Source organism: Ovis aries, chromosome 3, assembly GCF_016772045.2.
Source record: "Ovis aries strain OAR_USU_Benz2616 breed Rambouillet chromosome 3, ARS-UI_Ramb_v3.0, whole genome shotgun sequence".
In the NCBI taxonomy this organism is placed as follows: Eukaryota; Metazoa; Chordata; class Mammalia; order Artiodactyla; family Bovidae; genus Ovis; species Ovis aries.
The window spans coordinates 212,200,196-212,226,293 of record NC_056056.1 but is presented as its reverse complement, the minus strand read 5'-3'; the positions used below and the strand labels follow the sequence as shown (position 1 = coordinate 212,226,293).

General features: G+C 54.2%; 1 protein-coding gene across 2 annotated transcripts in view; it reads left to right on the top strand.

Moving 5' to 3' along the window:
* Positions 1 to 1,647: 1,647 nt before the first annotated feature.
* PRMT8 (protein arginine methyltransferase 8) overlaps positions 1,648 to 26,098 on the top strand; it is a 70,301-nt gene continuing 45,850 nt past the window's right edge. The window contains exons 1-2 of one of the 2 annotated variants that reach the window (XM_027967994.3): positions 1,648 to 1,897; positions 1,993 to 2,123. In XM_027967994.3, coding sequence (XP_027823795.1) covers positions 2,049 to 2,123 — 75 coding nt within the window. In that variant the 5' untranslated portion in view covers positions 1,648 to 1,897; positions 1,993 to 2,048. Of the gene's footprint in view, positions 2,124 to 26,098 lie in introns of both variants that reach the window. The other variant, XM_027967995.3, reaches the window with a different exon arrangement.

Sequence of the window (26,098 nt, the reverse complement as noted above, 5' to 3'; positions counted from 1 at the left end):
CTTTCTGGTTTCCGTTGATCTTACAAGTGCTGAGCCTCTCCCAGCAGATCATATGTCTTGAGATCTTTTGTCTCTGAGAAAGATGCTTAGAGAAAACAGGGTTCCAGAGGGTAAAGGTCATTCTTTAAATTCAGCTTTTACCCCACCCCCCACCCACAACCTTCAGCACATTGGCAGGATGTGAAAAGGGAGGAGAATACCAAAGATTCTGGTCACTCACCCAGGTCTGTGGGCTGAGAAAGGACAGGGTTAAGGAGGTTAAGGTCATTCGTTTAAATTTACTCCTTCCTCAACTAAACACACACACACAATCACTGGGAACTCAAGCGTCTTGCTTACTCTCCATCCTCTCCCTCCTGCACTTGCTGCCAGGCATCCTCTTTCCCCGCAGGACCAGGTGATGGAAACCTCTTCGGTTTCTGGCCCATTTCTTCAATGGATGCTGGGGTTAGTTAAGGACAATCAGGCTCATGTCTCCCGGCTGTCAAAGGTGATGTTAAAAAACAACCAGGGCATGCATGCAGGACTGCTCTCCCTGGGTCAGCATGGGGGTGAAGTGCAGAGCACCAGGAGGACCAAGGAGCCCCTTTTGGGTCCCTGCCTTTGACTCGTGAAGTGAAAGCTTTAAAAGTGCAGCTGTCTTTGAAGGAGTCAGACCCAAGTTGTCCTGTTGTAATGGGAGACACAGAATGCCCCCCCTCCCCCAGCCTGGCTTTGTTTCCCACCAGCCTGACAGATGGCCACTAAGAGAAAAAGAAGCTCTCAAAGTGAAGACAGGAATGCATTGTATAAAAATTCACACCCCCTGCTACCGCCCAAACTCCCTTAAAAAAGGACCAAGAGAATCCTAATGGGTACGTGACATCCTCCTTCTCTCCCATAAAAGGGACTTCAAAATCTGGTGATGCTGGGGGAGGGGTGAGGAGGGAGAAGAGAGATGTGTGGGCAGGGGACTGCCAGGGAAGACTGGGGTTGGGGGAGGAGGAGGTCGGCTGCAGGTCACCCACTTGACTTCCTCCCACCCTCTTTTCCAAGCCACTTCTGGCTGAACCTTCGCCCCACCTTCCCAGCGATGCTGGGAGCCCCAAGCCCTAGGAGAGGCAGAGTGGGAGAAAAAAAGGATGGTGATGCCACACTTGGCCCTAGAGTTGAAGGAGTTAAGGACCCTCCCTCATCCAGACGGCCACCCTTTTGCTCCCCAAACCCCAAACGCCAAGGAAGCATCCAGGAATTGGCAGCGAAGCAGGAGAGGGGGTGGGATGGGGTGGGGTCGGGGGAGGTGACCGTGGCCCAGCCTTGCCCAGCGCCGGTCCTGGGGGGCGGGGAGGATGCACACCGGGGCTGAGGACCTGCCAGCGCCCAGCTCTGGCGCGCCTGCCTTCTCCGAGCCTCGAGCGCGGCCCAGCCGCGTCCGCGCAGCCCTCGCTCCCCTCCACCCCACCCCGCTGCAAGTTGTCTACGGCTACGGGCAGCGGAGGCGGCCCAGAGACCCCCGGAGCCCGGCCGAGGGGGCGGCCCCGGGGCGCGGGAGCCCTCGGTCTGCGCCCAGCCACCGCCCGCCCGGCCCAGCCTCCTCCCCGCCCCCACTCACCGGCTCAGCCCCCGGAGGGAAGCGCAGGGAGCGTGTGGCTTCGCCCGCCGATCGGCAGAAGTTGAGAGGAGTTGCCGGCTGCCTCGGCCGGCCGGACTTTGCGAGCAGAGCAGCCGGCGAGGCGGCGCCGCCGCCGCCGCGGAGCCTTCGGGGGCTGCCTCCCGCCTGCCGGGCCCGCAGCGCGGCCGGAGAGGGGCGGGGAGAGGGTCGCGGGCGCCTGAGCCGCTCGGATCTGTGCGAAGGACTGGACTCCGAGGAGAATAAAACAAAGTGGACTCGGCAGGGAAGACCCTACCGCCGTTGATGGTACCGGCCGACGCTCCGGCAGAGGGGCTGGGTTGGGCTTTTTTTTTTTTTTTTTTTTCCCTCCCATTCTCTCTCTTTCTCTCTCTCTTTTAAAGCGACACCCGCTCTCTCTTTCTCCCATCACGGTGCCACCAAACCCTCGCTGGCTCTTATGGGCATGAAACATTCCTCCCGCTGCTTGCTCCTAAGGAGGAAGATGGCGGAGAACGCGTCCGAGAGCACCGAGGTAAGGAGGCCAGAGGCCGGCCCGGCCACCCGGCAGCCGCCGGGCTACCCCGCGGCCGCTCGGACCCCAGCGCGCGCCGCGCCGCTCCCGGTGCCAAACTTTCTCAGCTCCATCCCGTTTGCTCCTGCCGGCCGCTTGCGCGTCTCTGTGTGTGCGTGGTGTGTGTGTGTGCTGGGTGGGGGAAAGACGGTGCCTGTCTCAGGACCCCTCCCTCTTGAAAAATGCAAAAGAGTCGCTCTTACCCCAGCTTCCTCTCCTTCCACCCGCTGTTCGCTCGCGCCCGCTGCGCCCCCCCCCCCAACCCCGAGTCCCAAGCCCTGGGCTGCCGCGCTCCCCTGCCCTCTCCTCTGGGCTCCGTTAGGGCTCCAGAGTGGCGGACTGTGCCGAGCCTGGATGGGCGACCCAGGGGCCAGGTCGTTTCCCTGCAGGGCCTGGACCGTTCCTCCGGGCCGTCACCCTTCAAGCTCGCGCTCTTGGTCCCCGCCGCACCGCGGAGAGCTTCGGGCCTCGGGGATGCCGAGCCGCGCCGGGGTGGGGCAGGGGCACCGCCGACAGACCCTGGCGCCCAGACCAGGGCAGGGGAGAGGTCCGCAACCCGGGACCTACGAGCCGCCTCGAGGGTGCTAACCCGGGGAGGGAGCTCGGGCCGCGGCCACCTTCAGGACCGGGGACAGCGCCCGCGCCTGCCGCAACCGAGCCCGCGCGCGCTGTGGGGGCTGCGCGCCGCGCCGCAGCAGCTTGGAGGAGGAGGTAGTGGGAGCTCCGCAAATTGCGCTCCGGCCCCCCGCCTCCGGCAGCCCGGCAGCTGCCCTTTCTCGACTCTCGAGTTGGCTCGGAGCTGCCAAGAGCCCAGCGTCCCGAGACCGACCAGAGGCTGGGTTTCCTGTCCTCGCTCTGACTCTGCTGACATGACCCCGGCTCAGCCCGTAGGCTCCGGGCACCTGTAGTCACGCAGGGGATCCGCGTGGGCAGCCCCCTTACCTTCCTGGAGGAACGGTGCGCCGGGGCGGGGGCGGAGTGGTGTGTGTGTGTGTGTGTGTGTGTGTGTGTGTGTGTGTGTGTGAAGATCATCCCTTACTCGGTGGCAGGAAAAAGACAGAGAACAAACTCCCGGACTCTATTAATAGCCTGGTGTCTGGTGGGGCTGCCGTGCCTTTCACAGATGGTTGCCCATATGCAGCGTGGGGCGGGGACGGAGGTGTGGCGCGCGGGGATTGTCCCTCCGTCCGTGGGATGCCCAAAGCGGCAGAGACCCTTCCCAACCGTCTTCCCTCCGGGTCTGAACTGCAGCTAACCCTCTGCCCCACCGCGGAGGCAGCAAAGCTTTTTAAAATCCCCGTTCTCCGAGGAACTAGAAGCAGCACACATCCTGTCGATTTCGAAACAAAAAATGCTCTGGGGGAGAGCAGCGGGGCGTCCAGGAGCTACTGTGTCTCCTTGAGTTAGGGCAAAGCCAGCGCGTGCGGGGCCCCTCCCGGTCCCCCACCGGCGAGAGGGCATTTAGGAAGCTGTGTAGCGCGAGGCAGAGAGCACGTCTGTACGGAACCCCTCGCCCTCCTCGCTGCGATCGCCCACCCGCAGAAGTGGTTTCTAAAAATAGCTCCGAGTCAAGGCCACACTTCTGTAATCCGTTGGCCCAGCGGCACGTAGCAGTCCCTGCAGCCATGTGGCTGGAGCGCGGACAGCAAAGAACAGCTTCCCCCGGCCCACCGCCAAAAAAAAAAAAAGTTTTCACGGGTCTCTGGCCCCCACACTGCACTCTCCTTGTTGCCCGCGGGGTGCGGGCGCAGACCCCTGGCCAGCGTCCGCAGTGAGCTCGTTGTGGTGAGCTCCACACCTCCGCCAAGGTTCAAGGCGTCCGGAGCAGGCAGAGCGCCGCGTGTGCTCGCGCCAGGCTATTTTTACTTGCTTCCCCCGCAGCTCCAACGCTCCCCCTTCTCGGCGGTTGCACATGCCAGCTCTGCTCAAGGCATCAATGAAAACAGCAGTAGAGGCGGCCGAGCTCCTGCGAGGGGGAAAAAAAAAAAACAACCCACATCGCACGCCTGGCACACAGGGGGAGGGGCGGATCCAGCTGGGGCTCCCGGGGAGGGGAGTGAGTCTGGGGTTCAGTTCCTCGCAGCTTCCCCGAGAAAGGGAGGAAATCAGACTTGGGCCAACGTGCCCCGGTGGAGGCATCCAGGCAGCGTGACAATCGCTTGGTTTTCTTCCAGTAACTGCCTGTTTTTGGAATGAGCCAGGACTAGAGCAGTGCTTCCAAAAGTGGGGTGCTGTGGGTTTGTCTGCATTTATGGTGAGAGAGAAGCAAGGATGCCTCGGGGTGTATGTGTGTGTATCTATGGTGGTAGCTCTCCTTGTTCTCAATTCAGCATATCTTTATCAAATACTGATTCTGTGCCAGGAATAATTAGGTTCTAGAGATCCAAAGATAAAGACACTAGGCTGCTCCCTCAAGGAATTCACAGTTTGGTGGACAGGAGTGCCGGCTGATCCAGATCATTCGGTAGCACCTTTTCCCGACTTTTGTTGGTGTGGTTTGCAAGCACTTTATCTCGCTTCATCCTCACCATAATCCTGTGAGATAAGAGAAGGTTAGAATTCATTGCATAGCCCCATTTTACAGATGAGGATGTTGAGGCAGAGAGGTCCAGCAAGTTCTAAATGTTACCTGACCGGCTAGGACAGCCTCGGAGCACAGACTGCCCCCACTTCTGACTCACTGCCCTTTGCCCTATACTGCTTCCTTGATTCTTTCTTCTCCTGCACCATGCAGCATATGGATCTTAGTTCCCCAACCAGGGATTGAACCTGCACCCGCCCCGCGGCCTCCCCCCCACCCCCGCAGTGGAAGTGCAGAGTCTTAACCACTGGACCACCAGGGAAGTCCCTACATGGCTACTTCTAAAACGATGCCATGTGTGGATGGGAGCAGGCAAGAGGATGGGGAGACAGGATGTTTAGGAAGGAAGAGATGCTGTGTTGGGACAGGCAAGGAGAACAGGGAGCAAGTGATCACTCACAAAGTAAAGGTAGGGAGAGATACTCTAATCGCTATGCAGGAAGGACAGCAGGGAATAAAACTATCTGTGAGCAAAGCCTCCCTTGACCGGACAGGTTTGGAGCTGGGGCCGAGGGCATCCTGGGTGCAGCTTGCTGGGCGGGGGGCGGGGGGGGGATCACCAATGTTGTTGCCACTTTCTCCAGCTCCCTCCCTCAGGTGCGCTTCTCCTCCTCAGCTGAGGGCATCAACCCCCACGCCTCCCCTCCTGGCACCCTCTTCTCCCTCTCCTCTGCTCCACACGTGCCTTCAGAACCTCCTAGTGGGTCCATCAGAGTCTCTTTTTCAGCCCGCCACGCTTGTGAGGCTGCCACCCTCACTCAGGGAGCAGGCGCTTTCCCGTTGCCCTCTTCTCTAGCCTAGCTTCGTCATCACTGCTCACTGGGCTTTCAGAAGCACAGACCTGCTCAAGAGCAGACGTCGCTGTCAAAACTTACCACGTTGCCCCGTTCCCTTTAGGACACAGAATAAAACTTGATGTCCTTAACCCTTCCATATCTGCCCCATGCAGTTCTCTGCAAACACTGACTTCATGCCTGAATGCCTTTGCACATCCTGATTCCTCTACCTGGGCTGCTCTTTCCCCCTCTTTCTCTCTGGGGGGCGGGGAGGGGAATCTTCCTCAACCTGCAGGACTCAATACAAAGGTCACTTCCTCTGAGCAGCCTTCCATTTAAATAGCTCTTCCATGTATCCTCCATCCCTATGGAGATGGAGTGTTCCTCTCCTTCTTCTGTGCTCCTGACACCTATCTCTCACTTTCCCTGTTACAAGATAATTGCATTTTTATATATCTGTTTCTCCGGTTGGAAAAAGAACTTACGAGGTAGGGGGGAGCAGGTCTACCCTGTTCTGACACTGGGCCTGATGCAGAGTAAATTAAAATCATTGACAAATATTGCCTGATTCATAGGATTATGAACAAATTCTCGAGCCTTCTGGGTCTTAATCACTTCCTGCAAACTGGGCCTCCTATCTCTCACTTTTGTGCTTAGGTTCTTGTGGACCTGGAAAACACAAAATGAGAGGAGATTCTGGGAATTCAGTGCTGCAAAGCTCCAAACCCGGGTACATTTTGGTTACCCATGTTCCTACTTAATAGTTGGTAATGACATTCTTCCTATGGGGTGTTTGTCTGAATAGCAAATAAACAGATTAATCACAATGCCCAATTAGGAGCTGTGGGTGATGGAGGGCTTCGGAGCTGCCGCTTGCTTTACGGGCGCTCAGTGAGAGCCTGATGCTTTATTTATGGTGCCGACTTCCCTGACTGGGGTTTCAGCACCTCAAAGGGAAGCCTCCATGGGTGTGAACACAGTTTTAGCAAAGGAGTCATTTTGGAGACTGGCTTTTGAATGTCATCTTGACTTACTGGCCCAAGGAGAGAGAGAATATTTATGGGTTGGGAAAACTACAATAGGATATTGGGGTTGGGGCGCCAGCGGGCGCTGCTGCTGTGAGTTACAGGGAGACTGGGGCTGAATTCTGATGTGGTGCCTGTTGGTGGTTTTGGCTGATGGATCCCTCTTCTCAGGGTTTCTCACTTAAGTGTGTGGTCCTATAGCACAAAAGTGAGAGAGGACGAGGAGGAGGAAGGGGACAAGAGTTGGCAAGACCCAGGCCCCCTTCTCTGGGGTCCGCATCGTGTCTCTTTCTAACAAGCGTGGGGCTCTGGAGCCAGACCGCCTGGCTTTTACTCTGAACTCAGTAGATGTGTTGTTATGATGGACATGGCACCCCTAACCTCTCTGGGCCTCGTAAAGCTGTTGCGATGATTAAATGAATTAATTCGTGCAAAGGCTTTAGAGCCTTGTGAGCTCCAGAGGCCTTCTCAATCACCATCAAGCCATCAGCTTTTAGGAGCCTCACCGGGGAAGTGCCAACAGGATGGACTCACCCTGCCCTTGTTTCTCCAGCTGAAATGGTCCCCAAAACCATGGTCTGCACACATTTCTTCTCCCTCAGCAAACACGGATTTCCGTCCTGAACTGAGCTCAGGAGAATTAAGAAGCTACCCACGTTTGTTTTGTTTTGTTTTGTTTTTTTCCTCCTGGAAAATTTGGCTCCTGGGAGAGTCCTCCATTGGCTTTTGGCTGTCAGAGAGGGTGAAACCGCACTCCTGTCTCTGATTCGGAGTGGTTTTCATTTCCTCTGTGCTAACTGCGATGTGAAGTGATTATCACATTCCAGCGTGGAACATGCGAAAAATCTGTAAAAACAGCATTTACACCTTGGCTTCTCCTGTGCCAGCAGGGGAAGGACGGGCAGCGTGGCGACATGTGAGCTGCCAAGGTAACTGAACGCGGATGGTGGTGGTGTGTGATGGGCAGGCATTGCTGTCAGTCGTGCACGGGCTTGGCCAGAGGAGAGGAAGCTCGGGCAGCAGGGACCATCCCGAGCCCACTTCCTGTACCCACGATGCAGTTGGTCCCCTGGTTGTTAGTTACAGAGCTTCAGAGAAGGCAGCTTCACCAAATTCCTCGTGCATTTTCAGTCAGGAAGTTCGCAGGTCTGAGCTCCACCTCTTCATTGCCATGGGAGTCACTTTGGTTTGTTCTGTTCTAAAAAGAGATTAAAGACTGCCTGGTTGCTTTTGCATTTGGGACTGCACGAGGGGTGTCACCCTCTCTACTAAACTCTGTTCTGAGTGAGACCAACCCCTTCCTCTGAAATTCTGGACTAGCCAGGAGAGGTGGGGTTGAGAAGATATACCCCTCCAGGGGTACCCAGACGGTTGGATGTTTCACACACCGAAAGGCTTTTCTATTTTGTTATTAGAAGTCGCTCAAGCATCCCAACTTTCCCCAGCTCTGTAACGGATGACCCATAAGTAACGATTTTTTTTTAAACTCATTTTTATTCTTGACTGCACTGGGTCTTTGTTGCTCCATGAGGGCTTTCTCTGGTTGCAGGGGGAGAGGGCTACTCTTTGCAGTGTGTGGGCTTCTCATTGCAGTGGCAGATGTGGGCGCGGGCTCCAGAGCGTGCAGGCTTCAGTAGCTGTGGCTCCTGGGCTCTGGAGAGCAGGCTCAGTAGTTGTAGAGCAGGGGCTTAGTGGCCCCGCAGCATATGGCATTTTCTCGGACCAGGGATTGAACCCATGTCCGCTATGTTGGCAGGTGGATTCTTAACCACTGGACTGCCAGAGAAGTCTGTAAGGATCTCTTTTTAAAATGTAATTTTATGTAAGCAAATAGCTCAATGTATACATTTTCATAAAGTTGTAGACTCTTAGAGCCGGATGGGAACTTTAAGTTATTTAAGAGGCAGGAAAATTTTTCCAACACCAGAGTTCCTCAGTGTTGGTGTTAATACCACGTTTCCTCCTAAGTCAATGCCATTTCTACCTTCTTTAGACTCTAATTGATTGCTTTTGATATTTGGCACTAATTTTCTGGTGTATGCTGATACAGAATACTAAAAACTAGTTGTTACCCTATATAAGATCTAGGAATTGTGCATAACAAGATATCTCTCCCTTTCATACGACACTTTAAATGCTTTGGCATCTATCGTCTCATGTAAGAGATGCTGTCCTATATTGCATACATAGGCTCCGTCCTATACATCATACACAACACGACGAGTTACCTCCTATTCTCATGGGACAGATGAAGAAACCAAAGCACAGAAAGTTGGTGTGGCTTGCCCAAGATGCCACAGAGAGTGAGTGATGGAACCCACGCTCTGGTTTTCTAGCCACTGAGACCTGTGGCTTCTCCACTCTATGGGGCTGTGACGGCAGCAGGAGGGCCAGAGCAGATACTCAAAATAAATACGAAGAGAAAGAAAGCAGAAATTAACTGGAGAAACCACAAATGGTGGATTGGGAAGAAGTCGAAGAAAAGACACCAGCCCTGGCTTTCCTCTCCTGCTTTCATCACTGCTATGCCCCAGGGTGGCGGGGACCTATGGCCAGGACAGTCCTTGTTCCACGATGCCCCCGAGCCCCAAATCCTCATCAGTGGGCCAGGAAAAACTCTTGAGTAACAAAGTATACGTTTTTGAAAGTTGGACCCAAGGCCATTGTCTGATCATCGTTAAATCTGATCGTTCATCCAGCTTCTTTCTTGGGATGAAGTGAATAGCAGAGACTTCAGGACAGGAACTTTGTGTTTTACTTTATCTTTGTAGTTTTATTTCATTGTTCGGGCTGTTGCAACAAAACACCACAAACTGGTGGCTTCAGCAACAGGAATTTGTTGTCTCCCGGCTCCAGAGGCCAGATGTTCTGAAATCCAGGCGTCGGCAGGGTGGGCTGCCTGCCGGAGATTCTTAGGGGATTGTGTTTGCTGACTTGTTCTTCACTTCTGGTGGCTGTCAGCCATGCTGTGGTTCGTAGGTACAGCACTACCTCTCTGCGTCCATCTCCACCTGCCCCCCGCCCCCCGTGTGCATTGGCGAGATCTTGTTTACAAACGAGGTCAGATTCTCAGGTCACAGGGGTTGCTGTTTCATCGCTCAGTCTCTGTGACCCTGTGGACTGTAGCCCCACCAGGCTCCTCTGTCCATGGGATTTCCCACTGGAGTGGGCTGTCATTTCCTTCTCCTGCGGATTGTCCATCTTCCTGACCCAGGGATCAAACCCGAGTCTCCTGCTCGCCTCTTTACCGCGGAGCCACCTGGGAAGCCGTGACAGCGGCTAGGGCTTCAGTACATCTTTTGGGGACGACTCAACCCATGACCTCAGCCAACACGTCACAGGCCTGAGAAGAGAGTGACTTGCAGATGACCGTGAGCAGGGCTCAAAATACTTGCAAAATCAGTGGAGGTAGTCTCTCTTCTCCTGCCCACCCACTGTCCACCTCCCCAGCACCTCCCCAGCACCTTGGCTGAGTCCCCTTTCCTTGAGTAGCAGCAGAATTATAGCAAGAGCTGCCGTGGGCACGTCTTTATTTTGTGCTGGACACGCTGTTCAGTGCTCCGTATGTATTGCCTTGCTCAGTTGACACAAATTGCAAAGCAACTCTTCTCATTCCTGTGTTATAATTGAAGAAATGGAAATGCAGTGGTTGGGTATCTTGACAAACCTCGTAGGCCCCCAAGTAGCAGAGTGGAGGTGCTCCGGAGCTGGGGGCTCTGCTACTGATGGGGGCCTCTCTCCGCTCTTTTATCCCCTTCCCAGCAGGAAGCTTGTCCTCACTTTTGCTCCACACTAGCTCTCACCGCCGGAGGGCTGGAAGGAACTCATAGACATCCATGGGTGAAAGAGGGTGGAGCCTGCCAGCCTGTACCTGGCTCCGTGTGTTCAATCCACTGGTCCTCCGAGGAGACTGGCTTGGCAGTAGTTCAGTCGCTCAGTCATGCCTGACTCTTTGCAACCCCATGGACTGCAGCACGCCAGCCTTCCCTGTCCATCACCAATTTCTGGAGCCTGCTCAAACTCATGTCCATAGAGTTGGTGATGCCATCCAAGCATCTCATTCTCTGTCATCCTCTTCTCCTGTAGCCAGAGACTTACTGTGGTGGCAGCATCGTGAGCCCACTGCCAGCTTCCATGAAGGGCTGTTCTGGAGGACAGGAGGGGTGAAGACTTTGTAGGCACCTTCCAAACAATTAGGCCACATGGGTCACTGGCTTCTGGGCCCAAGGCAGTTTTGTGCAGAGGTTCGGGGCACAGGTCCTGGGGCTCATGCCCGGGTGCAGACCTCAGCCCGGTTGGGCCTCAGGCGTGCACATGTTACACTATCACCTGTCCCAGTTTAATCATCTATAATGTGGTGGTAGCACTTTTTTCCCATGAAGCTGTTACGAGGATTAAACAAGTGACTTCACATAAAGCTCACGTTGGCACACAGGGAGATGCTGAAGACAAGCTCTGATTTATCATCTGGGCTTCTCTGGAAATGTCTCAAAGGAGCAGGGTGGCACACAGATGAATAAAAGGTGTCCCCTGCTTCTGTGATGGACTCACCGATTCAAACATTCTCAGGACGGACGGGGTCCTCCAAGCCCCGCGGGCTGCCCTACCTACCCCTTTCCACATGCACACTCAACGCTGGGGTCCAGGGTTCTGGTATCTGCAAGACCCAGAGCATGAAAACAAAATCTCATGGAGCCCCTAGAGGCGGAGAGAAGCGGGGAGCGATGAGCACCCACTGCAGACCTCTCAGCCTCCTCTGGGCCCCCCTCAAGCCCTGCTCCTGGGATGAGAGTGACTCCTACTGGTCAGTGGCTGGATCGAGCTCCCCTCCCCACATTCCTGAGAGGGAAACTGAGGCCTGGCATGGCAGAAGGGGAGGGAGGACAGAGATGTGGCCCAGTCTCCCTCCGCATGTCAGGTGTTAAATACCAAGTTAAACACACTGCGCTCTTGGGGAGTGGACCCAGGAGAGCGTATTCACCGGGGGTGAGGCTTGACTGGAGGGTGGTACTGTAGAGAGCAGACCACTCTAAAGGAAGCAGCGATTAGCAAACGCCTCCATCAGGGCCTGACCTGCCGCTCTGTTGTGAAGGATCCTCTTTTGTTAGCTGGAGGGAGGGAAAGGGGTGGCCCTTCACGGCTGGGGCTGCCAGGAAATGAAAGGCTGCAGTTCTCACAGGCATGTGACATCCAGGGGTTTCATCACTCCCTGACAGGCAGTTATGACAGCCGCTCTCTGAGGAGGTGCAATTGGAGGATCCCCAGAAAATGATTGCAGCCCATCGCCAGCGTAAATTGGCTCCTAATTAAGGGATGTTCTCTATTAATACACATTAGTTCAACTTTCGCCTTCAGGTACCGAGTGGGGAACTGATGAATATTTATTGAGTGAATAAAGGAGATAAACCTGCGCATAGCATGTACACCAGCCAACTTCCTTCTCTTGGAAAGTCTCTCTGCTCCTGCTTTCCAGAATGAAAGCTACGGTCCCAGGATGCAGATGGGGAAGGTTTTGGAGGCAGCCTTGACTTTGATCATCTCATCTTCATCCCTGTGGGATTAAAACCCACTTCACGGTCCACAAACAAGGATTAAATACGATCGCGAGAGAAGACAGAGAAAAAGAAACTCAACACACGTTTTCTCCTTCTTCCCCCCTGTTGTAGCTCTGAGTTTACTTGCTCAGCTTTTGTTTGGCTTTTAGGGGACGGTTTACAGTTCAAAGCATGAAGTGTCCTTTCAGATTCCAGTGCAGAATGGGTGTGAACCACCTCATCCAGGTAGCAGGGCGGCGGGCGTGTTCATGCGAGGGGGTGTGGACGGCATCTGTAGAAGCACGTGTTCCCGTGCTCATGAACTTACCACTTGCAGCCCGTAGTTCATTGCAGGTAGCACACACGAGGTACACACTTCACCACTGGCCTGGAGCTCCGAGATGGAGTCAGGGAATGGTGACTCAGTGTGGTGGGGAGTGTAGTACGTGGGGCACAAGATTCCAGGGAGGAGACATTGTAGAGATGGATCTGGATGTCAGGGTCAGGGAGGTCCGGAGCCCCAGCTTCGCAGCCGATGCACAACCTTTGTTACGGAGCCCGGATGCTGCTTTCCTCAGGTGGGGGGTGGGTGGCCTTCCCATCTTGCTCTACACGCCATCTCCAGACCCTCTCACGCCCTCTCTCCAACATGCTGGTGCTTCTCAGCTGCACCCCAAGCTGGGCCCCAAGCTTGGACCGTTCTGTCTGGCTGCCCCCCGGTCACAACCCCCTCCGGTGCCTCTCAGGGACCTCAGATTCACAGGGCCCCTCGGGAGCATCACCTCCTCCTACGTCGGCCCTCTCTTCCTGGTCCTCATCTTGGGGTGTGAGGTCACCCAAGGAACAAGCCCCAGTCCCGTCTCCTTGGCGACTCTGGTGATTCTGCCTCTTCTTGGCTTGTCCTCTGCCCTGACTTTGTCCTCCTCTTTCGGGTCCCCCTTTGGCCATCCTGGGCACATTGCCCATCTCTTGCCTGACTCTGCATCTGCTCCGCACCCCACCCCTCCTCCCCCCACCAGCCGCCCCGGCTTTGGTCTGTCCTCACAGCAGCACGAACCCGCATTCTGAAGTGGCGGCCTGACTGTGCTATTCCCCTCCCCAAACGCCTTCAGTGGCTTTCCCATTATCACTGCGGAAGGTCCCACCTCCTTGCCAGGACTTAGATGGCTCTGCAAGCTCACACCCCAGAGCGCTGTTCTCTGATGTCCTTCCCCTCCACTCTAGCTACGCTCACCTGCCTCCCTCCCCTCATCACCTTCCTTCATCACTGTTCCTTCAGATCTCACCTTAGATGCCACCTCTTCCAGGAAGCCTTCCCTGACTGCACTCCCTCACTTAAGTCAGACTTAGCTCTCCCCACTCTCCACCATATGATCCTATCCATGTCGCAGATCCTACACCAGTCGCAGTGTGTAGCACTCTGTACTCACTGGCTGACTTCCTCGTTGGCAAGTCCACCATAAACTTTGTGAAGGCAGGGGCTCCGTCTGTGCTGTTCACCATTGGATCCCAGCACCTAGCATAGGAGCTGATACCTGTTAGAGGTTAGAAACCCTTTGTCCTATGAATGATCACTGTGACACGTACTTTTCCTGCATGGACAGTGTTATATGGATGGTGGCAGTGGTTCAATTGATAAGTTGCATCTGACTCTTGCAACACCATGGACTGCAGGCTTCCAGGCTTTTCTGTCCATGGAATTCTCCAGGCAAGAATACTGGAGTGGGTTGCCATTTTCTTCTCCAGGAGATCTTCCAGACGCAGGGATCAAACTCAGATCTCCTGCATTGCAGGCAGATTCTTTACTGACTAAGTCACCAGGGAAGCTGGTTCTATGGATGCTGGTGTTAAATCATTATGGCGCCCTTCCTTTTACACTGGTTGGGACTGTCAGTCACACAGGATCCCCTAAAAAGGAAGTCTCCGAGGCTATAGTCACCATCCCCCAACCCAAAGAAAGGTTGCAGGTAAGCTGCCCTAGAAAGATATTCACCGCCAAGCAGCAAAGGCAGGACTGCAGAGAGACAAGGACAGTTGTGCAAACTGGGGAAGCGATTTTCAGATAAACAAGTGTGTGCATACTCAGTCGCTTGTCTTGTCTGATTCTTTGCAACCCCATGGACTGTAACCCAGCAGACTCCTCTGTCTGTGGAATTCTCTACGCAAGAGAACTGGAGTTTGTTGCCAGGCCCCTCCGCCAGGGCATGTTCCTGACCTAGGGATCGAACCTGCATCTTATGCCTATCCTGCATTGCAGGTGGATTCTTTACCATTGAGCCACCTGGGAGGGCATACGTTTAATACCCTTCTGAACAGGCAAGCCTTAAGTTTCAGAAAGGGCTGGGGGAGGTCAGGGCTGTGCCTGGGCTGTGGGAATTCTGTGCACCTCTGTGGTGGGAGGAGGAGGCAGAGAAACCGTGAAGTCTCCCCTGAAAAACCTCACTTGAAGCACAAGAGTTGGAGGTTTGCATCAGTTCAATTTGGTTTAGTTCAGTTGCTCAGTCATGTCCGACTCTTTGCAACCCCACGAACTTCCCTATCCATCGCCAACTCCCAGAGTTTACTCAAACTCATGTCCATTGAGTCGGTGATGCCATTGAGCCATCTCATCCTCTGTCATCCCCTTCTCCTGCCTTCAATCTTTCCCAGCACCAGGGTCTTTTCAAATGAGTCAGTTCTTCGCATCAGGTGGCCAAAATATTGGAGTTTCAGCTTTAGCATCAGGTAGTCAAACTATTGGAGTTTCAGCTTCAGTCCTTCCAGTGAAAATTCAGAACTGATTTCTTTTGATGGACTGGATGGATCTCCTTGCAGTCCAAGGGACTCTCAAGAGTCTTCTCCAACACCACAGTTTGCATCAGATGTTGGTTTGCATCAGCTAGTATATTTTTTTCCCACTGGGCCTGATGCTCATCATTGGCTGATGTGAGCAGGAGCTGGGCAGGGGGTGTGTGGTTGTGCCCAGACCAGCGATCTGAACCACCCTGAGGCTCTGGCTCGCAGCCCCAGGCTCTCGGGAGCCCCAGGCTCTGGCTCAGGGGCCAGCGCTCTGCAGGGGGATGTGACTTCTCGCCCAGCTTCTCCTGAGCCTCCTTTATTCACAGTTGTCTTAGGCGGCACTCTCATTCCCTCTTCTATTTATAAAGTTCACAATAAGATGCTCCCTATTCCAGGGGGGAAAGAAAGTCAAACCAGCGGACTGGGCTGCCGATACAGCCAGGCCCTCAGGTTCTGTCCACAAGGGCAGCTCTGGTGGTTTTACTGGAGGCTTCCCTGATGCTCGGCCAAACCTGTGCTCATCCCCCCTTGCTTCTTGTGGCTCTGCTTCAGCATCAGAACCCAGAGCTCTGGCCCTGCCCCCGCCTTTGGAAGGTGCTACGTGTGCCCTAGTCCAGGCAGTCGGGCTCCATCCTAAGCCCCAAGGAGTCTCGGCCCTGGCCTTCCTGTATGTTTTGCTCTGTTTCCCCGGGCCCTAGGTGGTTACCAGGTAGCATGGAAAGAGCTCAGAAGCCCGAGGCCCTGACTCTGGTGCCATCTGCCCTCTGCCTCTCAGTCACCCGTGTGAAAAATGCCTGAGTTGGTCCTCGTCTATCCCACCTGATGTGTGCGTGCTAGGTCTCTTCAGTCGTGTCTGACTCTCTGCTACCCTGTGGACTGTAGCCCACCAGGCTCCTCTGTCCGTGAGTTTCGGGGAACCCCTGAACTAGATGGAGACCAGATCTTGAGCACCTTTGGAAAGGGGGTGTTTTATGCAAGCTGTAAACCTTGCTGTGGCTCCCCAGCTGCCCCAGGCGCCACCCCGGGCAACTTTGTGTTCATTTCGCCTTGACTAGGTTGTCAGCGGAGATGGAGACAGCTCATCGCCATGCTCCACGTGGCTCCCCTTCCAGACATGCCCACGTGTGCTGGACTCATGCTGCTGAACACGAGAGATGTTTTCCCCTCTCGGTGGCAGGTGGCGCAGAAAGTGGAAGTTTGGGAGGAAGGGAAAAGGAGCCGCCCGTCTGGGCTTGGTGGGGAGCTGACCTCTCCTAGGGTCCTGACTTGAACAAAGGGTGATAGGGAGGTGTTTATCCAGGCTGGGGAGCAAACCTTCTGGAAACCTCCGCCTCCTCTTCTGCTCCCCGCCTGCTGGCTTAGCCGCCTCCCTTCCCCAGGCTGGGGCTTCTGCACTGCTGAGAGCCAGGGCTCTTTCTTTTTCAGGCAGGAGAGACATGTCGTTGTTGTTCAGTAGCTCAGTCATGTCCGATTTTTTGTGACCCAATAGACTGCAGCACAGAGTTTTCTCAAACTCATATCCATTGAGTCAGGGATGCCATCCAACCATCTCCTCCTCTCTTGCCTCCTTCTCCTCTTGCCCTCAATCTTTCCCAACACTGGGGTCTTTACCAATGAGTCAGCTCTTTGCATCAGGTGGCCAAAGTATTGGAGCTTCAGCATCAGTCCTTCCAGTGAATTTTCGGGGTTAATTTTCTTTAGGATTGACTAGTTTGATCTCCTTGCAATCCAAGGGACTCTCAAGAATCTTCTCCAGCACCACAGTTCAAAAGCATCAGTTCTTAGGAGCTCAGCCTTCTTTATGGTCCAACTCTCACATCCATACATGACTGCTAGAAAAATCATAGCTTTGACTATACAGACCTTTGTCAGCAAAGTGATGTCTCTGCTTTTGAATACACTGTCTAGGTTTGTCATAGCTTTTCTTCCAAGGAGCAACTGTCATTTAATTTCATGGCTGCAGTCACCATCCACAGTGATTTTGGAGCCCAAGAAAATAAAGTCCTAGAGAGATGAAGGGCTCACAGTTCAGGTGGCTCTGGGGGAGGCAGCCTCAGCTTCTTGGTTCTGGACTCTGCAGGCCTGGGTCTTGGAGCGATTCCAGTCTCGAGCAGCTGCGCCTTAACCCCCAGCCACTTGATACGCCATAGGTCTAGCCTGTTGTGAACGAGTATGGGATGGAGGAGAAGAAAGAGAAGGTTTGAGTCTCAAGTCTGTTAGTGCCGTGCTTCTTTGTCTTCCCCAGTGTGCACTGCTGGACCATTATTTCTGAAGTGCTGGGACCTGGCTTATCTCCCAGGATCCAGGCTGAGCCAGGATGTTGTGTTTCTTTGGTACCCTGGCTGATGCCAGCGGCCGAGTGCCAGGCCGGGGGCCTGGAGGAGGGAGAATGCCACAGCCAGCCCTGCCATCATCCTCTTCTGACATCTTACCACGGGCCTTGGAGACCCCCTTGTTACCAACTGCAATGGCCTCTGTCTCACCTGACCGATCGATGGCAGCTTCATCAGATGCTGCTGGTGTTTTGTTTTCCCTGATGCTCTCTGCTCTTCGGGCTCCCGTGTCCTTCCTCCCACCACTCCTACAGCTCTGACTTCCTGGATCCTTCTTGCTTCCCCCATGAGTGACGCTGACCCCTGCTCCCCATCCCTGGGTGACCTTTTCCTCCTCCATGTCTTGAAACATCCAGACCTGCACTCCTGGCTATGTTGCTCTTCCTCAGTGTTCGGCAGGCCCTTCAAGTCCTACACAACCCAAACTATGCTCCCTACGGTTACCTCTGAGCTTGCACATCTGTTCCCACCCCAAGTGCATCTCCCCTCCACTCAGGCCAGAAGTCAGGAGTCACACTAGCAGCCTCCCTACACTCACCTCCCCGGCCCCAACCCAAGAGAATCTGTCACAGAGTCCTGCCGAGCCTGCCCTGTTCACATGGTTGGCTTGCATCTCCTCCTCCTTCTCTCGCTGCCTCTGGTCAGACCCTCGCTGTCCTCTGTCTGGGCCCGCTGCCCCGCTTCTGCCCCTGCCCTGGCCAGGCCACCCTCATCAGGGCAGCCGGATGCCTGTGCTCCAGAAGGCCACAGTGGATGCTGGGGGGACGAATGCATGAGTTCCGGGTGGAGATGCTGGCTCAGAGGAGCAACGAGGGTGCCCATCCGGCAGCTGCTGGGCGTTGTGAGTTAACGTCGGGGCTCACCATTCTCGTCTGGCCTCGGTGGAGACTGTTGTTGTTGTTTAGCCTCTAAGTTGTGTCTGGGCTTCCCCGGTGGCTCGACTGGTAAAGAATCCGCCTGCAATGCAGGAGACCACAGCTCAGTTCTTGGGTTGGGAAGATCCACTGGAGAAGGGATAGGCTACCCACTCCAGCTTTCTTGGGATTCCCTGATGGATGACACCAGGGAAGAAGGGGACAACAGAGGATGAAATGGTTGGATGCCATCACTGACTTGATGGACATGAGCTTGAGCAAGCTCCAGGAGTTAATGATGGACAGGGAAGCCTGGTGTGCTACAGTTCGTGGGGTCGCAAACAGTCGGACATGACTGAGAGACTGAGCTGAACTGAAGTCATGTCCGACTCCTTGAGATCCCATGGACTGCAGCACTCGAGGCTTCCCTGTCCTTCACCATCTCCTGGAGCTTGCTCAGACTCACGTTCATCGAGCTGGTGATGCCATCCAACCATCTCATCCTCTGTTACCCCTTCTCCTCCTGCCCGCAATCTCTCCCAGTGTTGGGGTCTTTTCTAATGAGTCAGCTCTTCTCACCAGGCGGCCAAAGTATTGAAGTTTCAGCTTCATCATCAGTCCTTACAATGAGTATTCAGGGTTGATTTTCTTCAAGATTGACTGATTTTATCTCCTTGTTGTCCAAGGGACTCGCAAGCAGTCTTTAATCCAGGGCTAACTTTTTATCACTGAAGGGAAAAAAAAAAAACAACCAACAACTCTTCAGACTATTCAGGATTTATGAGGTTTTCCACTCTGGTCCAGAAGGACAAGAATTCTTCCTGGCTCTATGTGAGTACCATAAAGTAGTCCCTTTATCTTTTTCTTTTTTTAGAAGTTTTAAAATAATTAATTAATTATGGCTATGTTGCGTCCTAGTTGAAGCGCCCTGGCTCAGTTGCCCCAAAGCACACGTGGTCTTAGTTCCCTGACCGGGGATCGAACCTGCGACCCTTGCATTGAAAGGCAGACTCTCACCCACTGGACTGTGAGAGGAGAGCCGTCTGCCCTCCAGCGCTCTGCCTTGCAGCCTCTAGCTGCCTCGCTGTCCTGACTCGCATCTTTGTCTCTTCCACCAAGGAGAGATGTGCCACTCTGCCTCTGAGTTTTCCCGTTCCCCACAGCGCAGCTCAGACACACCGGGCAGCAGGCTGGGTCATCGTAGGCCCGCCTTGTTTGTCATCTTTCAGAGATCCAGTTTTTCACTGCCTGGTGTTCAGTGTCTCAAAAACTGTTATTTCGCATGTTTTCTCCAGCTTTTAAACTGATCTTCGGAATTGCCTGGGAGTGCTTTGAAACACCCAGATTCCTGGGATCTGCCGTTGGCTAATTCGAGGCCACTCTGGAGTAGATCTGGGTATTACTGGGTGGCTAACAGTGTTCCCTTTCTAGCTGGAGCATCTGTGTTTTCAGTCAGTGCTCACATTGGGAGCCTCTGATTAAAGGAGTCAGTCACTTCTGCTAAGAATCCGAGTGGAGAGATATTTACTAATATTAAAAGCAAATGAGTTTCCGGGAACTGAGTGGAAAGTGTCTGGAGGAGTCCATGGAAACCAGACAAAAATCTGGATTAAGCAGATGTGGCTTTGGTTTTGGCCAACAACTCGCGGATGAGGATAAGATGGTTGGATGGCATTACCAACTCCACGGACATGAGTGTGAGCAAACTCCGGGAGATGGTGAAGGACAGGGGAGCCTGGCGTGCTGCAGTCCCTGGGGTCTCAAAGAGTCGAACGTGGCTTAGCAACTGAACAGCAACAACAGCAACCTGTGATTTTCTCTGTGACTTAAGACTCTGTAGCTTGTTTTTCTCCAGCCATTGGTGTATCAGACAGATCATGCGGCCAGAGTCTCTGTGAGGGACCGGCTCTGGGATCCTGGCCTGTCCTGCCATGGGGGCAGAGTCAGCTTCTCTGAATCTTGGCACTGTTATCTGCAGCTCTCTCTCTGCACCACTTGGGTGTGAAGAGATTATTGGAAAAGCGTCTATGAACACACTTGAATCTGTACTTGAAGCCACTTGTAGACTCTACAGATGAAACGATGGGGCTTAGGAAATGCATTCTGTACTTGCAAGATATTTCCTTCTAGAAATCCTGGGAGATAGGACACTTCTCAGTAAAGATATTTGGAGCACTACCGAACCCTCCAAAGAATGTGGAATATTGTTCAGAGTCTGGTGGTTATTTGTCTTGGTTTTGTCTTTCTTCCTGCCACCTCTCTGCCCTGTCAAAGGGAAAGAAAGGTCTCTGATTGCACGAAGGAACCTTGCATAATATATTTATGAAGGGCAGCATTGACCCAGATGAATGCAAGGATGCTGTAATCAACATGTCTTTACTGAGCCCCAGCACTGTGCCAAGTATGAAGAGAGAAACAGCGACACGGAAGGTCGGCTTACTGGTCTGAAGGAATCTGCTTCTTGGTTGTAGACTCAATACCTACATGCGTGCGTGCTCAGTCATGCCTGACTCTTTGCGACCCCACAGACTAAAGCCCCCCAGGCTCCTCTGTCCACAGGATTTTCCTGACAAGAATACTGGAGTGGGTTGCCATGCCTTCCTCCAGGGGGATCTTCCAACCCAGCGATTGAACCGCATGCCCCGCATCCCCTATATTGCAGGCAAATTCCTCACCACTAAGCCGCCAGGGAAACTCCCAGTGCCCACAGCTGTGAGACAGTTTGCATGAGACCCTTTGCCAACAAGACGGAACAGTACGTAACCAGTAGCTTCAGACCAGCAGATGCCATGGGAACTGAGAAGCAGCAGGAGAGACCAGGTGTCGAGGCTGGAGAAAATGACGGACTTTCTGTGATGGGCATGTTCCTGAAGACAGCAACTGCATAGTTCTCAGAAAGCTCTGGGGAGGAGGGGCAGAACGGTGGCCAGGGAACAGACAGCGTGGAGGGTGAGGACCGGAGTCCAGTAGGCAGAGGAACAGAGCTCTAAGAGCAGCCAAAGCCACCATGCCCGGTGCCAGAGAAGAGCCCAGGGAGCATCCCAAAATAGCACCAGGGTAGAGAGTCAGATGGCCGGAGATGGACGCCGTGTCCTCCTGCACCGCGCTTCAGAATTTCCTCTGAATGTTTATACACAAGATGTCTTCAGTCATCACTGAAACCCTGTAAAAGTCTGGACACATAATTATTGCCGTTTGACAGGGAAGGAAGCTGGAGGTCAGAAAGGTTAAATGGAGCTTGCATCATAACCTGAATAGGGAAAGAGAGGATGAAGACCAGAACCCACAGGTGCCCTGTGTGTGTGTGTGACTTGTGCCTGCTACCCTCTGTCTCCATGGCGACCCCGGCTGAGCGTAGAGTCACCTGCCTGGCTCAGATCCCACGTGGATGCTGCGATCCAAATCCGGGATAAGGGCTTAATCCAACTCTGGGCAAGATGAGGGTCAGGGGAGGAGATGGTCTTTCTGCACATCTGTCCGTAAAGGAAGCAGAGAGGAGCTTGGTGGTGTCCTTCCAGTCAAAGGAGAGACAGGCCCCTGTCGGCTTGGGGAGGGGAAGGGGAGTGGGGAAAGGGAGGGAGGGGTTGGGGCACATGGCAGGTCTGCTGTTTGAGCCCATTAAGGAGGAAGAACCAGCCAATTAACCTGACATCTCTTGCAGCCAAAATATCTGAGGATATAAGAAGAAAATTTAATATGTGGAGGCTTGGGAGAAAAGTGACTAATAGCTGGAAAACAGCCCCAGTTTATTTAAAAAAAAAAATAGGTCAGACCCAACAGCTCCAAAAGACTCCTTCCCAGCAGTTCCAGATCTGGGAGATGGAGGCGGGAACGCATGGGGGCAATGCCCGCCCTGACATGGGGCAGGTGTGGCTATTGTGCCGCAAAAAGATGGCCTGGTGCCGCCAGGAAGCGACGGGATGCCATGCACGCCCTTGGAGTTGAGCTGCACTGTGACCCTGGCCGTGGCCATAAGTTAGGGGCTGGCCCAGGCCACCCAGCCTGCAGGTGGCTGAACCCTCACCGAACCCCAGGCCTTTGGCTGTGAGAGCCAACGTGCTTTCTGTAAGCCGTGGCTGCCTCTCCTTCAGATGACCTTGGCTGGCTCTGGCATTGTCTGGGGATCGCAGTGGCCCTGAGACAGGGCCGGGCTGGCCTCCGAGGGCTGCAGCAGGGGGTCACCGAGGGATGAAGAAGGTGGGCAGCTGCCCCCAGTCCTGCCTGGACCAGGCTTTGTGGGTAGCCCTGGAGGAGCTGGTTAAAGTGCAGGCTGGCTGTCCTGACCCTTGGAGGATCAGATTCTGTCAGTCTGGGGAGGGGCCTGAGCCCCACCCTAAGGTGACTGATGTAGATGGTCCTCAGTCAGTCAGTCCCCAGGTGATTCCCCTCAGAACGCTGCTTTCTAGAGACAACTATAGCTCTCTCAGGAAAAAGGGATGCCCCAGCTATTAAACTGGTAGTACTAGACACCCTTCTCTGTCCATGGGATTTCCCAGGCATGAGTACTGGAATGAGTTGCCATTTCCTTCTCCTGGCGAGCTACAAGTCTATGGGGTCTCAAAGAGTTGGACATGGCTGAGCATACACACACACACGCATGCAGACACCCTTGTTGCCTCTTAGAGATTCAGGATTCGTTTTTAGCTAATTAAAGGCTTAAGAGGATTGCAATTAAGAAATCTCTTTATACTTTGTAGTCTATACATACAGCAAATTGTTACATTGTATATGCCTTCAACTTCCACAATGATATATATCAATTTGATTTCAAGAAAGCGAGGAAAGAAAAGAAATTTCTTTGGCTTTCTTTTTTTTTTTTTTTGCCCACACTCAACCACAGAACCCTTGATTCCAGGAGTATATCTTCTGTGGAAAACAAAGTGAAAATAATTCAGCTGCAGACAAGCGGTTCTCAGTCTCTGGACGCAGTAGAGTCTGGGGTGGAGGTAGGAAGTTTGTTGGGATAGACTGCGGGGCCCCACCCACCCCAGAGACTCAGTGTTTCCTGTGAGGTCCGGGTACTTGTGTTTCTTACAACCCGCCAAGTGGTGGCTGCTGCTGCTAGTGGTCTGGGGACCATCCAGCGAGAGCCACCCTGAGGCCCCTCTGTGAGCCACTGGGAGAGAGGGAGGGTGGGAACTGAGAAGGGTGGGCAGCAAGACCCGGGGGTAGGGCATTCTTGGGAGCATAGCCTTGCAAGGGGCGTGAGTCTGAAGTTAGAAAAAAGCATGTAGGGGTGGGCTTTGCTGAGATGCCAGAGTTGCAGTCAGGGACAGCATGCAATGGGCTTCCCTGGTGGCTCAGATGGTAAAGAATCTGCCTGCAATGCAGGAGACCTGGGTTTAATCCCTGGGTCTGAAAGATCCCCTGGAGAAGGAAATGACAACCCACTCCAGTATTCGTGCCTGGAAAATTCCATGGACAGAGGAGCCTGGTGAGCTACAGTCCACGGGATAGCAAAGAGTCAGACACGACTTAGTGACTAGCGCTTTCACACCATGCACTGGAGAGATACCAGTCTGTGACAGGATCAGCGTCTGGCCTTGCCCCAGGGGTCTCTGTGCCTTCAAAAAGCCAACTCAAGGGAGGTGCGTGAAAGTGACTGTTGACAAATGAACAAGCACAGGGGCCATGCCTGGGGAGACAACTCTGCCTTGTGGGACCAGCAGCTTCTGGACCCCTCTCCCCACCCATCCCTGGGTTGTCAGGCTTCTCATCGCAGGGTGAGGAGCAGGGAGCTGGGTCCTGGCTTCCACTGCACCGTGTTTCCTTCCAGAGTGATGGGGGCTGACGTCAATATTCCTCTGCTGATACCTCCTCTTCCAGCCCAGGTGATAGGAACCATGGGTGCAGCAGTGGAACCAGGCCTGTCTTTGACCCAAGGCAGGCAAGAAAGCTGTGTGTCTGTGGTGTGGTCATGGCAGTGGTGGGGGACAGGGGAGGCCCCGGTTCCCGACACAGCCACGCCTGCCTGGGTGCTGCCCGACACACACCCTTAGGATGGTCCCCCTGCAGCGGAGCTCTAATCCCCTTCCTAGAGGCAGACAGATGGTGCTAGAAGATCTTGCTCTGGGTCACTAACCAGCTGCATGGACCACAGTCAAGATCACAGTCTTGGGAGTCAGTACGGATGAGGGGGAGAAAAGGGTGACCCAAGGCTGGTTAGGGAGAAGATGAAGACAGCTGGGAAGGAAGAGGCTGTGAGACCTGGGCCAGGAACCCTCCTCCTCCCACGCCCTCCTCTGCTCCCCCTCCGGTGCCCCACCCCTGCAGGTCCTTTTCTGTCCCTCCGCGGGGCCTCAGGCTGGGCAGGCGGCTGCGGAGGACAGGCTCAGGTTAGAAAAAGCTCTCCTGACATTTAGAGACAGAGCAGGATTTGGCACCTCCAGTGGCGCCTTTTGTTCTCAGGAAAATCGTTCGTTCGGCTTGGGCCAGCGCCAGTGACAGCCATTTATAGTCCAGCGGGCTTAGGTGGCTTCAGCTGCCTGGTGCAGAAAGGCTGGCTGCCCCCTGCCCCCCCACCGCCTGCAGGCTCTCGGCCTCCCTGCTCTTCACCCTCCTTATCTTCTCCCTCCTCTCTCCACCCCTCCCCTGTTTCCTAGAGGTCCCAGTTCTAGATTTGCCCACGTGACCTTAAACACATCCCCTTCCTCACGTAGACCCCAACTTCTCCTGGAGTTCGCTGTCCACTCATTTTGGAACTTAGTCACCTTGGCGAGGTGCCTACCTGTGCCAGCCTCCACCGAGGGCTTGTCCTCTGCTTCCACACGGCCTTTGACCCTCCCCACCAAACCCCAGGTTGGGCTTCCTGCCTGGGCTGGCTTTGCTACCTACTTCTGAGTGCAGAGTCTGGCTCCCAGCAGAAGCTGTCAAGCTTGGTGGGACAGAAGTGATGCAACCACAGTATTGGGGTCAAGAGCACGGCTTTGCTGTCAGACAGACAATAACTGGTTCATGTGTTGGCGCTGTTACACACTAACTCTGGGCTTAGGAAGTGATTGAATTTTTTGAGCTTCAGCTTCCTCACCTGTAAATTTCATTACCTCATTGAGTTATTACGAGGCGTTTATGGGATATCTGTGAAGTGCTTAGCATAGTGCCTGGCACACAGTGGGCTCTCAGTCACTGTTAAGGATCACCACCATCACCACCAGCACCATCACCACCGTCATTACCATCATCATCACCACCATCACCACCATCACCGCCAGCAACACCATTATCATCTACCCTCATTTTCAGGTGGAAGTGGGGCTAGGTAAAAAATTCTGTCTCTGAATCCCCAGCCCTGCCCGTGGAATTCCCACCCACCCTTTGAGGACCAGCTGGACACCACTTTTGCAGGGAGCCCTTCTCCAGTCTCCAGCTTCGGTGTTTCCACAGCCCTTTATCTAATATCTCAGCATTTAGGAGCCTGGGCCTGTTGACTGCAGTGGAATGCGGTGGGCCAGGGAGACGACGGGTACTGGTGAGAAGCTGTGCTGAAGACGCCCTGGGAGAGGCCAGACCTGGGGGCAGGTCACAGCATCCGAGGAGTCCTGATCCGCAGTGGGCACTAAGAATAGAAGACAAAGTCGCAAATCCTCTCAGTGGAAGGTGACCCTGAGCAGACTGGGGAGCAGGCAGCAGTGGGAGATTTTCCACAAGAGCAGTGCCCTGAGCCCAGGCCCTGCGGAGGAGCGGGGAGGGCAGGGCAGGGCAGGGCATGACTGGAGACAGCCACATGGAAATGGTTACCAGAACCAGACAGAGCCTCAGGGGGCCCCGTGGAAGGGACCTTGGACTCAGAGTAGAATGGAGCTCAGGAGTGCAGGAGGCCCCTGTGACCTTGACCACGCAGCAGCCTGGTTCAGCTGGAACTTTTTTCTCTTAATGTATTTAAGTGGAGTCAAGATTGGGGCAGCTTCATGCATGGAGCCCGCTCCTGCATTAGAGTTGACGACGCAGCTTCCTGAGCACAGCATCCTCTGGACACGAGAGGTGGAGCGAGGATGGCTTTGTTCCGGTGCCCTTGTCTGGTTGCTGGAGTGCGGCGCTTGGGTTACATGTCCTCAG